Below are 15,882 nucleotides of genomic sequence, written 5' to 3' on the forward strand. Positions count from 1 at the left end.
AGGATGACTTGCAAAAGGCAGAGCTTTGGAGACAGACTTTGGAGATTCCCCCCCCGGAGGGTCGATGGGGTATTAAGAAGAAGTTTTTTTACAATTTAGCCCCTGGCACAGGGTGCCCAGAGAAGCTGTAACTGCCCCTGGATCCCTGGAAATATCCAAGGCCAGGTTGGACAGGGCTTAGAGCAGCCTGGGATAGTCAAAGTGTCCCTGCCCATGGCAGGGGTGGCACTGCATGGGCTTTAAGGTTGGGCCCTACCCAAATTATTCTGTGACTTTAGCACTGACATTTTTCCTCTTCTCCACTATTGTCTTTTGGGAGCAGAAGGGCCTGGGAAGAGGGCTGTGTGGAGGTGCCTGGCAGCCAGCCATTCCCTGCTTTGCACTGGTCATCTACACTCCCGGAAATCCAGACCTGGATCTTTAGGCAAGGTCAAAAACTTGATTTTATGGCTTTTCACTTCCCAGAACGCTTGGCCCCAGTGCATTTTACCCACCTCTGAGGCTGGCGCTCTGCTCACAGCCTGGAAGTGCCCTTTGTGCTGCCCAGACCTGCATCCCCTGGTTGTGTCGCTGCCCCCTCGGCACCGTGTCCACGTGGCCTCTGACACGGTGGGAATGGGATTAGGGTTTGCTCCAAGTTTTGCTGCTGGATGCTTGGCCAGTTGTGGCTGAGCTTTCCCAGTGTGGCAGGGCGACCTCCTGCCACGTGCTGCTGTTTCCAGAAGGAAAATGTGTGTGTGTGTGTGTGTGTCTGTGTCAGCCTCATCCTGGTCTTGTTTTGTTCTGTGTCTGTTTCCCTTGCCTACAAATAAAGCATTTGTGAAAGGCCTGGAGTAGGAATTCCTGCTTTCCCTTTAGCTGTGATACTTGGGCTCCTTGGAGCAGCCTGTGGAATCCAGCTGTTCCTGCACCAGACCCAACCCTTGGGTTTTTCTGGTGACTCACAGAAGCCTCTTGTCATCCAAAATGCTCCCCCGTCCCTTTGCTGCACCCCGGTGTGGGGAGGAGGGAGGAATTCAGCCACGGCTTTCACCTTTCCCCCTCCTTTCCGTGACCAATGACTCCCACGTGTTCAGAAACATCTGAAAGTAATAAACCGGGGCACCAAGGGTGCACGCAGGAGCGCGGCTAGGACAGGCGGGAAGCCGGTGAATTGCTGGCGGGGGTCCGTCCCTTCCTCGCAGCAGATGAAGCCGATGCAGTCGGGGTCCTTTCTCCCGTGGGCTCGGCGGTCCCGAGGTCTGGGGCCCCTCCCCGGCCCACGCTCCCCCCGCCGGCTCTCTGGTCTTGGGCCAAAACCAGACCGAACAGCTCAGGAGGAAAAATAAAAAAACAAACCCGGAGGATTGCTCCCACAGCCTCCAAGGCCAGGGAAAGGGAAAAAACCCAAAGCCTTCTTGCCTAAGTTAACAAAACCCAAGCTAGCTCAGCAAGCTGAGAGAGCCCGGTCCGCAGGGCACCGCGGGCGCCTGGGCAGTGAGGCTTTGGGAAAGAGGGAGAGCCCTGAGGGTGCCCCGACCCACCCTGGAGCTACGGCAAACACCGCCGGGCAGGGATCAGGGGAGAGAGAACCCCCGGGACAATGAGGCTGGGTGGGGCTGGGGAGCTGCAGTGGCACACGTGTCCCCAGCCGGATCCTCGCCACCCTCGGGCTGTCTCCCGTGGGAAGTGCCGGGGCTCGGCGCGGGCTCCTGCCCGATCCCCGTGCGCTGCCGGGGATCCCGGCCGCTGCTCTTTGCCTTCCCGTCACGTAGGAGCGGCGGCCGGGATGGAGGGAGGGAACTCGTCTGGAGGCCAGGCGGGGGGGCAGGACGGCTGGAAGGAACAGCCTTCTCCCCGAGACTGGATTTTTGCATTTCCAAAATAGATGGGAGCCCCAGGGGCAGGGTTTGGCACCCCAGAACATACTCCGGTTTAGTGTGTTTTGACTTTATTTCCACCCAATTTGGCCGGGGTCGAGCAAGTCCCGACCACCCCCTGCTCCTCTGCCACCCCCTTCCCTCCGTCCCTCCCTCCCTTGCCCCGCCCTTGGGGAGATGCTGTGCCGGGGTGGCTTTGCCACCTACAGATGTCCCATCTGTGATGCCACGGCGGCTCAGTCCTGTGGATCAGCACTGCACGGCCGCCGGAACTCCTGCCCGTGTTCATGGATCCACTTATTCGCCACTGGAACGGACAAGCCCTGTCTGTTCCCATCCCTCCGCACCCTCTCTGACCCTGCGCTGGTGTCGGGGACCTTCTTCCCTGTTATGCAGGGTATTTGTGCATTCCCAGCCCCTCTTGTCTCCCTGCCGGTGGAGCTGTCCCTGCAACCCCGTGTCACCCCGGGGTTGTGTCTCTCACCCCACTTGTCCCCGGCCAGGACGGGGCAGCCGGCGTGGAGGGTGTCCCCGTCACCATTCCCGTTCCTCCGCAGGTTCCACCAGAAAAGAGCCGCATTCTGCGGAGCAGAGACGGGTTTGGTAGCCTAAAACAGAGCTGGGATCGCCAAGACTGAATTCTGGCACCCCCAAACAGATTAGGGAGCCCCAGGTTGGTGTTTGGCATCAGGAGAGGCTTGGCTACAACTCCCTGCGAGAGCTGAGATACAGAGAGCAGAGTCCTCCCTTCCCTGCTCCCAGCGATCCCAAATGACCCCTTACCTTGACCACGGGCACGCTGAAATTGGCAGAGATGAAAGCAGTGGAGCCTCCAGCTTCCACTGCACTCAGCTGGAAAAGGAGCAAAAATAGAAACCATGGATCCCCCCTTCCCTGCGATGCTCCTTCGCACAGGGAAACTGAGGCACAGAACCTCCCTTGGGCCCCAGCTTTGTTCCCCTCACTTTGGCACGGCACAAGCTCTGGAATACTCCGCAGAGGTTGGCATTTCCCACCTCCTGCAGCGTTTTAGGGCTGCCCTCACCCATCCCATACCCTGAGGCCAACTCTCCAGGCTTGGGAATGGGGGAGGACTCACGTAGATCATGACTGTGGCGATCCTGTTGCCCGACTTCATTCTGTACAGGGGGCTCCTCATGGACTGCTCCCAGAGGGGAGGTGGGGACGGCGGGTCCCGTGGGGACAGTCAGTCCTGCGCTGACACGGCTCAGCCCGGAGGCACCTCACCCCCCAGCAGCTCTAAGCTCCCCCAACCTGTTCCCTCTGCAGAAAATCCCTCCCTCTCCCTTCTTTTTCCCCTCTCCTTCCGCCTCTTCCCAGGAACACGCCAGGCACCCACCCAGGGATCACCATCCTGGGACCATCCATCCTACCCCTGCCAGGGGCCACCCCAGGGTGCATCACTAGGAACATCTCAGGGAATAACCAAGGGATCACCTTTGGGACACCCCCAGGGACCGTTCGGGGTCTTCCCTCGGGCACCATCCCAGCAGCAGCATCATGAGGAGCATCCCAGGGCCCACCCCAGCGTCCACCCCAGGAGCACCACGGGAACCACCCAGGGCGCCACCCCACGGCCCCCCACGGCCCCCCACGGCAGCCCCTGACCGTGGCGTGGTCGAAGTGCGGCTCGTAGTGGCCCCCCAGGCCGTAGTTGACCACCTGCAGGTGCTCGGCGTAGGGCGGCCGCAGGTCCAGGCCGGTGAGGGCGGCCATGCGCCGGTCCAAGGCCCGCACCACGGGGTCGGCCGTGTCCTTGAGCCAGGCGCTGTGGGACCGTCCCCGTCAGCCCCCCGGCTTCGTCCGCGGCTGGGCTTTGCCCTCAGGGCGCTGCTGGGGGCCAGGCCTCCGGCGCGGCCTCAGTGCCCCCTCAGAGGCGGCCACGGGGCCACGGCGGCCGGAGGACAAGGGAGCGGCGGCTGCTACCTCTTGCTTATCCGGTACTCGGCCTTCTGCTGCTTCTCCCCAGAGGCCACCACGGATCTCTGCAGCTGCAGGACACACGGGCGAGGCATGTTGCCGCTCATGGGGACCCTCGCCCCAAGCAGGGGCCGTGGTCAGGGTCAAAGCCGGTGGGTTTGTAGCGGCTGGATGCCAAACATCCCACCCCAAGGTGTCTCACTGGGATGAGGGGAGCAGTGACAGCGGGTGTCACCAACACAAGCCTGGCTGGGAAGTGGTTTAGGTGCATCCGTGGACCTGGTTTCGTCCAAAATATCTTTTGGGGGGGCTCAGATGGAACCGGGGTCATCATTCCCAGGATCTCTTCTAATCCTACAGTGGTTTTTCTAATCCGGTTCCACCCTCCTGCCATAGGCAGGGACACCTTCCACTAGACCAGGTTGCCCCCAGTCCCATCTGAACTCCCTGGAGGAGGCTTTGGCCTTAAAACCCCTCCTATCTCTGCATTCACCCTGGATCACGATCTCCTGGGACACCCTGCTGCAGGAAAGGGACATCCCTGGAGACAGAGACGGCTCACCCAGGGCCCTGCCAACCCCTTGATAGTCTCAGCCTCAGCATCGGTGATGAAATCGTGGTAGAGGGCCACATAGGGCTGGATCCGGACCATCTCCTTCTTGACAGGCTGGAGGAGGAGGTAGGGGCTGCTGTTGGTCTCGTAGGAGCAGCTGAGGTGCGGGAGCCGCTCCGGGGCTGGCTGGGGAGACAAAGGACCGAGGAGGGCGTGAAGGGGGGACAGCAGCGGTGCTGGGGGACCATGGCACCCCTGCCAGTCCCACCTGTCCCCTGGGGCGCTGGCACAGCTCCTCGTAGGCATCACGGCTCTGCAGGCGGGTGCTGTTGGGGCGCTGCAGGGGGCTGGCACTTGCCCCCGTCCCCATCTCCAGCAGCTTCTTGTACTTGACCACGTTCCTCGACACTCTTTGGTTACTGGGATCTGCTGGGGAGGTGGTGTCACCCCGAATGCTGCATCCCCCTCAACCCCCTTGCCTGGCATCGGTCCCTGGAGAATTACCCCAGATGGGGGCAAGAAATGGGGTGAGGGAGGCTGTTGCCATGCAGAGGTGATGGGGACATCCCAAAATCTTTTCCCTCTTCCTGCTGCATCCGGGGTTGTCCCACATACCGTAGCGGAGAAACTCCATGGAGAGGCTCAAGGCACGAGAGATGTTTCCAGCCTGGATGGGCGAGTGGAGACCCCATGAGCATCCATCCTCCTGCCCATGGTTTGGCTCCACTGGACACCGGGATGGGAAGGGGGCTCATGGCTGTACCATGAAGTAGGAGAAGGCCAGATGGTCGAGAGCATCCTCCAGGCTGCTCCGGTCCTCCAGGTTCCAGCTGCCATAGGAGAGGCGGAAGAGGCTGACAGCCTCCTCCAGCCATGCAATGGAGTGGTAATAGTCACCTGTGTCATAGGCCACCTGCGAGGCAACACATCACCTGCCAGCTGGGCCAGCCTGGCCTGCATCCCGTCCCATCCCATCCCCTCATGCCATGTCATCCCATCCCATTGCAGTTCCCACCCATCCTGGACCGTTGCATCTGTCACTTTCCTATTGCCATCTCCATCCCCATTCCCTCCCACACCGTCCCCATCCTGTCCCACCCCTTCCTTTCCTGTCCCGTTTGCACCTGCACTTTCATCTCATCCCACGGTACAGAAACCCCGATGTCTGCCCCTCTGGGAGCAGCATCCCAGGCCGGAGAGGCTAGGTGGAGCTCTCCCTCACCTTTCCCACATGGAAGCAGTCGTTGGCGGAGAGGGCGGCGCGCCGGCCGGGGCTGTAGAGGGGCGGGTGCCCGGCTCTCTGGAAGACGCCGCGGGCCAAGCCCTGCACGCTGAGGGCGTACACGTCCTGCAGCCGCATCAGCGCCCTGGCTGCCCCGTCCAGGTCCTCGGCTCCAGGCAGCTCCTGCTCCACCTCCCTGAGCCCAGCATGGAGTGCTGCAGGGTGGGAAAGAGGTGTGGGGTGGGGGATAAATGAAATTATGAGGTGCGATCGCAGCGCTTTTCCCTGGGGACCCCACATCCTGCCCCTCCAGCCATTCTGCTCCTCCAACAATTTTCCTGCTTCTCTACCCGTTCCCCAGCCCCTCCATCTATTTCCTGGTTCCTCCATCCATTCTCCTGCTCCTCTACCCATTGACCCTTCCCCTCCATCTTGTTCTTCCACATCTTCCACTCCTCCATCTCTTCTCCTGCTCCTCCATCCTCTCCCCACCACCTCCTGGCCCTGCCTAGGTGACCGAGGGGACACAAGGCCGAGCATCCTCCCCGTACCCTGGGTGTTGCTGGTGGCCTCGTCGCTGTAGATGATGTTGGGCCAGTCAGAGTGGAGGCGCTTGATGAGGCTGAAGGCCAACAGGGGGTTGTCCACCGAGGCCTCGGGGTCCTGGTGCAGCGCCTGGACCTTCTCATAGAACCTACAAGGCACCCACTGGATCACTGGACACTCGGATGCTCCTCAGTGTTGACACCTCCCAGGTGGGGGCTGTGTCCCCCGCACTGTTGGGCAGCTTTGGCCCAGAGTGGCCAAGCCAGAGTTGAGGGATTGTCCGACCCGTCCCTGGTGTGTGTGTGGGGGTGGCCCACGCCTTGGGGATGCTGTACCCAGACCCCCATGGGTGGGGGACCATGTCCCCCTCCTGGGGCACGGCCGGGGGAAGGGGGGACATGAGCCGCGTCCGGTCTCGGCTTCCCGTGCTCCCACCACCCTCTTATTTAGGGCCACCCCCAAAAATTGGGTGCTGCGGGGAAGGTGGGGATGGGTTAACCCCTCTCGTAGCCGGGGAGTGGGGCTGGGGGCGCGGGATGGGTGGCTGGAGGGGAGCCCGGTACCTGCGGAGGCGGCGCAGGCGGGAGCTCTCGTCCCGCAGGTAGGAGCGGAGCCGGCGGAGCAGGCGGCGCTCGGCGCCCAGCGCTCCCCGCACGCTCAGCATCGCAGAGAACGTCTCGGCCGGGGCGGGGGGCGGCAGCAGCGCCAGCAGCGCCCCCAGCACCCCCAGCGCCCCCAGCGCTCCCAGCGCCCCCAGTGCTCCAAGGATCCTCAGTACCTCCGGTGCCCCCCGTCCCAGCAGCGCTCCAAGTACCCACAGCGTCTCCGGTTCCAGCTCCCGTATCCCCAGCACCTCCAGCGGCCCTACTCCCAGCAGCGGCCGCAGCACCCACAGTGCGCCCAGTGGCCCCGGAGCTCCGAGTATCCCCAAACCCCCCGGTACCCCCTGTACCTCCAGCGCCAGGAGCGCCCCCCGAGCCCCGGCAGCCCCAACACCAGCGGCGCCCCCCGCACGCCCAGCGCCAGCCGTGCCCCAGCCGCATCCGGGAGAAGCCGGGGGAAAAGGGGCGGAGAGGCCCCGCCTTGGGGGGGAAAAGGGGTGGGGGGTGCCCCGGACCCGCCACGCTGGCTGGGAAGGGCGGCGTGGGGCTGATCCCCGTCCTGCTTGTCCCTGTCCCCATTCCAATCTGCCTCTCTGTCCCTATCCTGCTTGTCCCCCTCTTGTCTGTCCCCGTCCTGCCCCAGCCTCATCCTGCCTGTCCCTGCCCTTTCCCTATTCTGTCCTGGCCCCATCCTGCTGTGCCCTCAGCTTTATCCTGCCTGCCCGCTCCAGTCTGTCCCTATTTTGTCTTCTGTCCTTCTCTTGTCTGGCCCCATCCTGGCCCGTCCCTGTCCACATCCTGCCTGTGCCCGTCTCGATTTGATCTTGTGCCCATCCTGCCTGTTCCTATCCTGCCTTGCACTAATCCTGCCTGCCCCCGTCCCGTCTCTCCACGCACAAAACATCGCACCAGGATGGAGTAGGAGGTGCTGTGCCTGGGGCCGTCCTGCATCTTTCTGGGGCAGGGTCAGCTCCGTTGGGATGTTCCCTGCATTGACTGGATTTCACGTGTTTTGGGAGAATTTTATTTGACAGCAGCACGGGGATGTGAGGTCACTGTCGCTGTCGGGATGCTGCAACCTGCTCCCTATGGAGCAGAAAGAAACAGCCCCCAACATTCCTCACAATCCCCCCAAGATTCGAGGGCTTTTTTCCCAGGAGGCAGGGAGAAAGTCAGTCTAAAGCAGACAAGCGAAGAAAACAGGATAAAAACCGGTAAAAACAGGGAATTCTCTGCCACCTGCAGGAATGCAGAAACTGGAGTATTTTTAACTAAGCCCAGGTTTTTGGGTACTTTTCCCTCAGGGAATCAGCTGCTCTTGCTGGCACCTTCTGCTTTTCAGCCGCTACCAGGTGAAAAACGCTGATTTTTGGAGAAGCAGCGGCATTCCGTGCGCTGCGCTGGCACCCCCCCTTGGCCAGCCCAGAGCAGATCCTCCACTGCCCCGGGGCACCGACAGCGCCTGACGGGCGATTAAAAGGACAGAATTAAATAAAAAGGTACATGGTGCTGAGCCTCCGGAGAACTTGAAATATCCCGGTGAGGTCTCGGCACGGCCGTGCTCACTGGGTCCGGCAGCTGATGCTCGGGAGTGACCGCGCTGCCTAAAACGGGTCTATTTTAGGAAGCCTTGAGGTCCTGATGGCCAGAGGGGTCCAGGGTGAAGAGGCAGAAGGCGATTTCCTCGCAGGCGCTGCTGGCGCCGCACTCGAACAAGCACCCAAAAACGCCTCCGGGGCAGACGGCCAGGTCGGAGTAGCCGGCCGGCCCCGAGTGCAGCACCCACGGGCGCCGCCAGCCCGCCCCGTCCAGCGGCGAGGGGTTCACGTAGAGCCCCAGATCGCGCCGGCGGTGCCGGTCGGTGGGGTGCGAGTACAGCAGCCAGGTGGGCGCCCCGGCGGCGCCGGCGGGCGCGGCGAAGCTGACCACGCTGCCCTGGCAGCCCCGCGGCGGCTCCGCCAGCGCCCGGCACGGCGCCGGCCGCTGGAAGCGCAGCCCGCGGTCGGCGCTGAGCGCCACGGCCCGGCAGCCCCGCGGCGCCCGGGCGCTGCAGTACAGCAGGGGCCGCTCCGCGCCGCGGATCTCGGCCACCTGGCACTCGCCCGTCCGCTCCCCGCCCAGCAGCGCGCCCTTGCGCCAGCGGCGCCCGCCGTCGTCGCTGTAGAAGACGAGGGAATGCTGGCGGGTGAAGCACGGCAGCCGCAGGGCCCCGCACAGGCACCCGTGCGCGTAGTAGGCGTAGGCCGGCACCACCAGGCGCCCCGAGTCCAGCTGCACGCCGTGGCCCGGCCCCACGGCGAAGGTGGCCCAGCGGGACAGGTCGGCGCCGATGGCCTCGTCCGTCACGTCCCGCAGCGCGCTCCAGCCGCCGCCGCCGTCCGCGCTGGTGGCGAAGCAGAGACGCGCGGCGCTGCAGCCGCTCCAGATCTGGCAGCGCTCCGTCTTTCCCTGCTCCACGCAGATGCAGAAGAGGAAGACGGTGCCGCTCCTGGCGTCGTAGAGGGGACAGGGGTTCATGGTGCGGCGGCCGGGCAGCGTCAACGCCGACAGCTCCTCCGTGGGACCCCACTGCCGGCAAGGAGGAAAACGGGGCTCAGCCGCGGGGTCGCCGCTGGAGCCGCCCGGCATCCCGCCCATCTCCTGTTCCCACAGCCCGGGGGGTTTTACCTTGACCGAGGAGCCGTGCCGGCGGCCCCGCCGCAGCACCAGGTACTTGGCGTCCTCGTCCCGGGCCGAGGAGCGCTTCTCGGCAAAGGCCAGGAAGGAATCGTCCGGGGGGACGTAGAGCAGAGCCGGGATGCGGTAGGTGACCCCAGCTGCCTGTCGGAACAGCGTCTCCGGAGGGAAAACCTGCGGCGATCCTGGTGGTGGTGGCAGCGGTGGGGGGCTCTCCCCGCCATCCCCCTGCTGCTGGAAGGGTGGGAAAGTCAGATGTAAAGGGTTAAATCCCGGCAAAAGGACGGGGTGGCCTGTACGGGCTGGGTAGGGATGAAGGCTCACCTTGAGGCAGGTGGTGGCCTGGGACATGGTGGCCTCCCTGAGATTCCGCTGGGACCTGAGCAGGGTGGAAGAGTGGGATGAGAGCAGAGCCCCTCGGTGGGGTCACAGCCGCCCTCCCGCCTGTCCGTGCTGCCCCGCTGCCCTGCACAGGCTCCCCTGCTTCACCCACGGTGCCACCTCCGGGCTGTCCCCAAGGGCTGCGCACCTCCTGCAGCGCACCAGGACCCCCGAGCTCCCACGTCCTCAAGCTGCCCCGGTGTCACTAGCCCAGAGTCCCCGTGCCCATGCACCCCTCCATTTCCCTGCACCCCTCCCACCTGGATCCCAACCTGCGCCCCCCATGTCCCTACGCCAGCCCACGGCACAAACCCCTACACCTCGGCATGCACCGACCCCCCCAGTGACAGACACCCCCTCCGCGCGTCCCCCTTCACATGTCCTGACCCCCCCGCGCCCCCGCAGGCCCCGATCGCCCCCCACCCACCTGCAGTACCAGGTTCTCCCCGTGTACCCCCCGACACCCCCACAGCCCCGCTCCCTACAGCCCGCACGCACCAAGCCCCCGGTGACCCCCCCGGTCCCCGTCCCCCTGCATCCCCCTACACCCCGCCAGCACCGACCCCCGTCCCCTCCGCGCCGCGACCCCCCCGCACTCCTCCATCCCCCGCACTGCCCCCTGCCCGCATTCCCGCATTCCCGCATCCCCCATCCCCGCAGACCCCGCTCCTCCCGCCGCCGCCGCGCCGGGGCCGCCCCGCTCCGCCTCTTCCTGCGGCTCCCGGAGCCGGGGGGGCGGATCAGGCGCTCGGCGGGCCGAGGAAGCGGGCGGGGATCCAGCTGTCGGGATAGCAGAGCCTGGCGCCGGGGCCAGAGGGCAGCGGGGACAATACCTGCGCAGGTGTGAGCAGGCGATGTGCTCCTCCCCCGGCGCTCCTACGCGGGCGGTGCAGTGGTGCAACAGCAGGAGGAGATGGACTGGTGGAGCCGCTGCCGAGAGCAGGCAGGACGGGAGCCAGGAGAGGGACGCGGGCAGGACCTTGCTTGGGACGCCACGAGAATCCCCTCCGGCCGCCCTTGCCTTCCCGGGTGTCCTGTGGAACAGGCGTGGAGAGGGAGGGCCGGAAAATCCTGAAGATCCATGTGGGAGTTCCCGGAGGTGGGGCAGTTCTACAAGACAAGAAGAGGAGTATCTTCTTTTTATCCTGTGTACTGCAGTATTTTCATCCTGTGGCACTTGGGGACGAGGTTTAGGTGACAAAATCGTGGTGGTGCCGTGGGAACGCCAGGACTCTTCCAGCCTTGAGGATTCTGTGAATTGGGATTCCCTCCCCAGGCGTGAAACACCCCAGAGATGCTCCAGGACACGTCTGATGTCTGTTCTTCCCTTTTATTGAAAAAAAAAACAACCCAAAAAAATCTCTCTTTTTAAAAATGCCATTTATAGAAGGGATGCATGGAACAGGAGATGCCACGAGGGAACTGTGGGACAGACAGACTCAGCTTGGAAAATCTTTTACACTGAGAAGCTTCGTGGCTGAGCACACAGAAGTAGCATATTTGATTCCCCCCCCCCCCCCCCAAAAACACATAAAAGGTTTTTATATAAAACAATCCTCTACCCCAAATCAGATAAATACAAAAATAAAGCAAACTTGTTTGCGAGGGGATGGTTGTTTCACAGAAGGGTTTTGTCCTGAACTCCTACCAGGAAATGGAAAGGTGGGCTTGGTAAAACCCCCTGGACACAGAGCCATGTGATAAAGCACTGCCAGGTAAAGCAGAGGACACTGGGGAAGCGTTGGTGATCTGCTTCCCCTCCTGAGGGGCCCCAAATCCAACTCTGGGGTCCGCCTCAGAGCCTGGAAGGCAGGCACACAGACCAAGCTTAGCCGTGAGCTTCAACAAATCCTGGGTCCAAGATTAAAATTCCTGCTTATCCAAAATGCAATAGGACTTCAGGACAAAAACAGAGGCCAAGGGTCACTTTCTTTGCCATTTGACTTTATTGGTGTTATTGTAGCAGGCTCCCGGGAGGCGGGTGGGCTCCGAAATCACTTTGTTTTCCTCTCCAGGGCCAGGCTGTCGTGCAGCTTGGACACCTCCGGCTCGTAGGCCTCCATGACCAACGTCCCGTTGTTGTCGAAGAACTTGGCGATGGATTTGGTGAACTCGGCTTCCCTCTGCTGTTTGGTTTTCCCGCTGATGAACGTCAGCTTCAGGGTGTACTTGTCATCAAACCTGTGGGGGCAGACACACCTCAGAGCAGGACCCCGCTGCGGACAGAAAGCCCCTCCTGGTTCAGGGAGAACCCCCCCGGACTGCAGGCCCCCACCTGGGCACTCACAACTAACACAACTACAGGCTGTTACACCCTGCGTTAAAGAGAAGCGAAACATGGACCCTGGTGGCAGAAAACCACTCGGAGCCGCGCCCATTCCCAGCCCAGGCCGTGGGTTTTGATGGAGCAGAACGGATCAGTCGGTTTCAAAGGCACAGGCAGTATTTTGTTGATGCCTGGGGAGGGAGGGATGGCCCAGAGCATCCCTTGGATGGATGCCGGAGCGAACGGTACCGTTTGAGGCTGGAGGAGAGCTGCCAGACATCGTCGGGATCCATCCCCGCCGGGTCCTTCCTGTGAGCCACCAGGAAAATGCTCTTCTCTTTGTACGAGGTATAAATGGTCAGGATTCCCATCATCACAAAATACGTGCAGAGGAAGTTAAGGGAATTGAGAAGGTGCAAGGAGAAGCAAAAATCAGGCAGAGCAGTCGCTGGGATCCCCTCAGGAACTGCTGTTTAACCACCTCTCGGGACCTTTTAATTCCAAACAGGATGTTGGGCTGATGCTTCATTAGCGGGAGAAATTAAGCAATAAATTTAAACCTTAGTAATTTACTATTCCCTCCCTGGAAGTGTCCAAGGCCAGGCTGGATGGGGCTCGGAGCAACCTGGGATACTGGAAGTGTCCCTGCCCATGGCAGGGGTTTGGAACTGGATGAGCTTTAAGGTCTCTTCCCACCCAAACCAGTCTGGGATTCTGACACTTGCTGGGAGAGAGTGGGAAAACTCGAGACTGAACAAGCCACAGGAGGAGTTGCTGGGCATTCCTCCTAAGCACAGACCAAGCAATTCCTCTTCCCCATTTTTGGAATTAAGTAATTTCAAGTGCTGCGAGACAAATCCCTCATTTGTTCTGAAAGCCACCCAGAACAGCCAGGAACAACGACATTCCTTAGGATCACAGAATTGTTTAGGTTGGAGAACATCTGTGAGACCACTGAGCCCAGCGTTCCCCCAGTCCACCACTAATCCTTCACACTGCTGAACCCCACGGGGTGGCCTCAGCCCACGGTTCCAGCCGGTCCAGATCCCTCTGCAGAGAGCTGCTGGCAAGAATTTCCTCTTTCCCCTCTCCCTATCTGACCTGTGGTATTAGGGAAAAGCCAACGTGTCTGTAGCCAGACTGTGGATGGAATGAAAAAGAAAAGGATCTGTCTCAGGCCACCCAAATTTAGGGGCATTACACCCAGACAGGCAGGAATTTTCCCATCACAAGAAAACTGTCTGACTGTCAGCTGATCTCCACACGACAGGAAGGAAAATGGGAATATCCCACAGGGTTTTGTTCATGTGGAAAATCACACCCTTCTGGTATAACCAAGACAAGATCTGGAAAGGATATGAGACAACACAGAAGGCAAGGACCGGTTTGGATTCGGGAAAAGGGTGCAGGTAATCCCAAATCAAAGCCACAATGGCAAAGAGACAGGAGATTGTGCAGATGATGAGGCGGCCGTCGATCAAACGGAAATTTTCCACGTATTTGTACTTCTCCAGGAGCACCTGGGGGAGAAACAGGCAGCCGAGTCTCCTGTGAGCTTTTCAGGGGTTTGACACACTGTTTCTGGGAAGGGAACAATCCCAGTGGCACGGGTAAACTGAGCAGAGAGTTCATGGGGAATTAAGGTCTGCACCAGGCTTCCTGGTGACTGATCCCTATTGGGCACAAACAGGTGGGAATCACAAGGGATGCTCCAGACCCGGCACGGATACGGGCACAACCAACCCCCAAAAAGCAGGAGAGGAGATCAGAGCTTCCCAAGAGGGACACCTCAGCAGAGAGAGAGCCTACCTTTTTGGCAGAGTCATCCAAGGAATTTTTCACAGCTGAACCATCCCATTTGTCGATTTTTACTGGCTTGTCGTCGATCTTCCACTGCAATGGGAACAGTGTGGAGTGAGGGGGATTTCATCCCAACGCCCTTGTTCCTGCCCTGAGCACCAGGGCAAAGCAGCAGGCAGCTCCCTGTTTGGGAAAAGCCGGCTGGACAGAGGGAATCTGCCCCAGAGCTGCCTGAGCAGCCCCACGCCCGCCCCTGGGCAGGGTTCAGCTCACACTCCCTGTCACAGGTTTGACGTGGCCCTGAGAGCAGCTTTCATCGAGGCACAAACAAGAAACTTCAGTTAAAACCTCTCTGCAGAACAAAAGCAAAGAACTCTGTCACTGCCACATTCAAATCCTCTGCAGGAATGGGTCCCTCCCCAGTAGAAACTCCCATCTACAGTGGCTCAGCTTTCCAAGGGGTCCACCTCCCCCTGAACCACGTTATGTATTTTTTGGTGACACGTCAGTCTGAGCCCTGAGTATCCTAAGTCATCCCTTACTTCAAACAGCTGAGCGACTGGAGCTGGAATCTTAGCTGCCAGTAAAGCCATCCTCAATCTCACTCCTGTTATTTTCCTGCTCTGGAAAGTCCCAAGCCGGACTGGTTACCTGCCAGCCCAAAGAGCTCCTTTCCCTCCTCTGGAAGGAACAAACCCACTTTAACATCTGATGTAAAACTGAACCTGGTCCCCTGCAGCCCCACAGGGAGAAGCCCAGTTATCCCCCGGGCCCGGCACGTGGGAATGGTGAGGGACACAGGGAATGTCACTGCGTGCCCACGAGGTTCATGAGGCACAAAAGTCACGGCCAGAAGCATCCAAAAATCATGGAGAACTGGGACAGAGCTCTCACATCAGTCTGTGGTACCAAATATTTTACGTGGCTGCTTTTTGAAGCATTTCCTTCCAGCATACGTGTTAGTTGGAAGCTGAATTCTTTCCACTGTTTATTTTCCTTACACAAGCATCTACAGCAGCTGGAAGGAGATAACCAGGGCTGAAGGGGGATGCCCAGGGATGGGGATGCCCAGGGATGGGGATGCTCAGGGCTGAAGGGGGATGCTCAGGGATGAGGGCGGATGCTCAGGGATGGGGATGCCCAGGGGTGAAGGACGGATGCCCAGGGCTGAGGGAGGGATACCCCGGAGTGAAGGGTGGAAGCCGGGGCCGGCGGGGCGCTGCCCGGGGCCCCGGCCGGGGCGGGGGCCGCTCGGGGCGGCTCAGGAGCCCCGGCCGCGGTACCTTGTCCAGGAGCCCGTTCCGGCCGCTCTTGGCCGCCATCTTCTCGCCGCCTCCGCCTCCGCCCCCGCCCGGCCCGCGCCACCTGGGCGCCCCTGATTGGTGGGGCGGGAGGAAGTGCGGCCCCCCCGCGCCGCGCGGCACGCTGGGAAATGCAGTCCGTCCTGCCCGCCGCCCCTATGGCGTGGAGAAGGTGTTCGCGTCGTGGAATCACGGGATCTGGGTTGGGAGCGACCTTAAAACCCATCCAGTCCCACCCCCTGGCCACGGGCAGGGGGACCTTCCACTAGATCAGGTTCCTCCAGGCCCCGTCCGACCCCAAAAGGGCTGTCCAGCGCCGGCACAGCCGCCCAGGGCAGCGGGGGAGTCCCCATACCTGGAGGGGTTTAAAGCTCCATGGATGTGGCACTTGGGGACACGGGTTAGTGGTGGCCTTGCAGTGCTGGGGGACTCGATGACCTTGGAGACCTTTTCCAGCCCTAACTATTCCATGGTTCTATGATCTCCAACACGATACAGCAGCTGTGTTGTGTGGCCGAGCCACACGAGGAGGATGCTGCTTATTCCTCCTTCATTAGACCCTTCATGTTCAGCTTGGGCCCAGCTGCCGTGACAAGGAACGCCCCGTTTTCCACTGCAGGAGATGCCATGCTAAGCGAGATGGCCACTGGGACTGATCCCATTTGGCTCCTTTGATGTAGGGAATCAGTTTTATGTTAGAAGAACCAACAGCTCCATTCTGGTCTCCTGGCAGAC

General features: G+C 61.1%; 3 protein-coding genes across 8 annotated transcripts; all 3 read right to left on the bottom strand.

Moving 5' to 3' along the window:
- Positions 1–2,041: 2,041 nt before the first annotated feature.
- Positions 2,042–6,800, bottom strand: P4HA3 (prolyl 4-hydroxylase subunit alpha 3). Its single transcript, XM_066177317.1, has 13 exons — positions 6,685–6,800; positions 6,127–6,269; positions 5,576–5,790; positions 5,117–5,266; positions 4,969–5,020; positions 4,622–4,779; positions 4,363–4,539; positions 3,807–3,871; positions 3,489–3,648; positions 2,959–3,021; positions 2,643–2,711; positions 2,344–2,440; positions 2,042–2,166 (listed from the first exon to the last, which is right to left on the bottom strand). Exons 1-13 carry the CDS (start codon positions 6,783–6,785, stop codon positions 2,096–2,098), a joined length of 1,521 nt encoding a protein of 506 aa, XP_066033414.1. The 5' UTR covers positions 6,786–6,800; the 3' UTR covers positions 2,042–2,095.
- Positions 6,801–7,343: 543 nt separating this feature from the next.
- On the bottom strand, positions 7,344–10,685 carry NEU3 (neuraminidase 3). Of its 6 annotated transcripts, none has more exons than XM_066207108.1 (4): positions 10,614–10,685; positions 9,724–9,778; positions 9,391–9,633; positions 7,344–9,291 (listed from the first exon to the last, which is right to left on the bottom strand). In XM_066207108.1, exons 2-4 carry the CDS (start codon positions 9,748–9,750, stop codon positions 8,344–8,346), a joined length of 1,218 nt encoding a protein of 405 aa, XP_066063205.1. In that variant the 5' UTR covers positions 9,751–9,778; positions 10,614–10,685; the 3' UTR covers positions 7,344–8,343. The 6 variants fall into 6 exon arrangements, with proteins under 6 accessions (XP_066063205.1, XP_066063225.1, XP_066063199.1 ...); XM_066207128.1 differs by lacking the exon at positions 10,614–10,685 and adding an exon at positions 10,443–10,465 and having other exon boundaries at positions 9,391–9,630; XM_066207102.1 differs by lacking the exon at positions 10,614–10,685 and adding an exon at positions 10,443–10,465.
- A 1,018-nt stretch (positions 10,686–11,703) lies between these two features.
- Positions 11,704–15,191, bottom strand: SPCS2 (signal peptidase complex subunit 2). The gene is made up of 5 exons (XM_066207138.1): positions 15,130–15,191; positions 13,856–13,939; positions 13,406–13,566; positions 12,296–12,430; positions 11,704–11,961 (listed from the first exon to the last, which is right to left on the bottom strand). The coding sequence occupies exons 1-5, from the start codon at positions 15,166–15,168 to the stop codon at positions 11,775–11,777; spliced, it is 606 nt and encodes a 201-aa protein (XP_066063235.1). The 5' UTR covers positions 15,169–15,191; the 3' UTR covers positions 11,704–11,774.
- Between the last annotated feature and the right edge of the window lie 691 nt (positions 15,192–15,882).

Source organism: Chamaea fasciata, unplaced genomic scaffold (assembly GCF_029207755.1).
Source record: "Chamaea fasciata isolate MVZ Bird 193981 ecotype frontalis unplaced genomic scaffold, bChaFas1.0.hap1 SCAF_2, whole genome shotgun sequence".
NCBI classification, from domain to species: domain Eukaryota; kingdom Metazoa; phylum Chordata; class Aves; order Passeriformes; family Sylviidae; genus Chamaea; species Chamaea fasciata.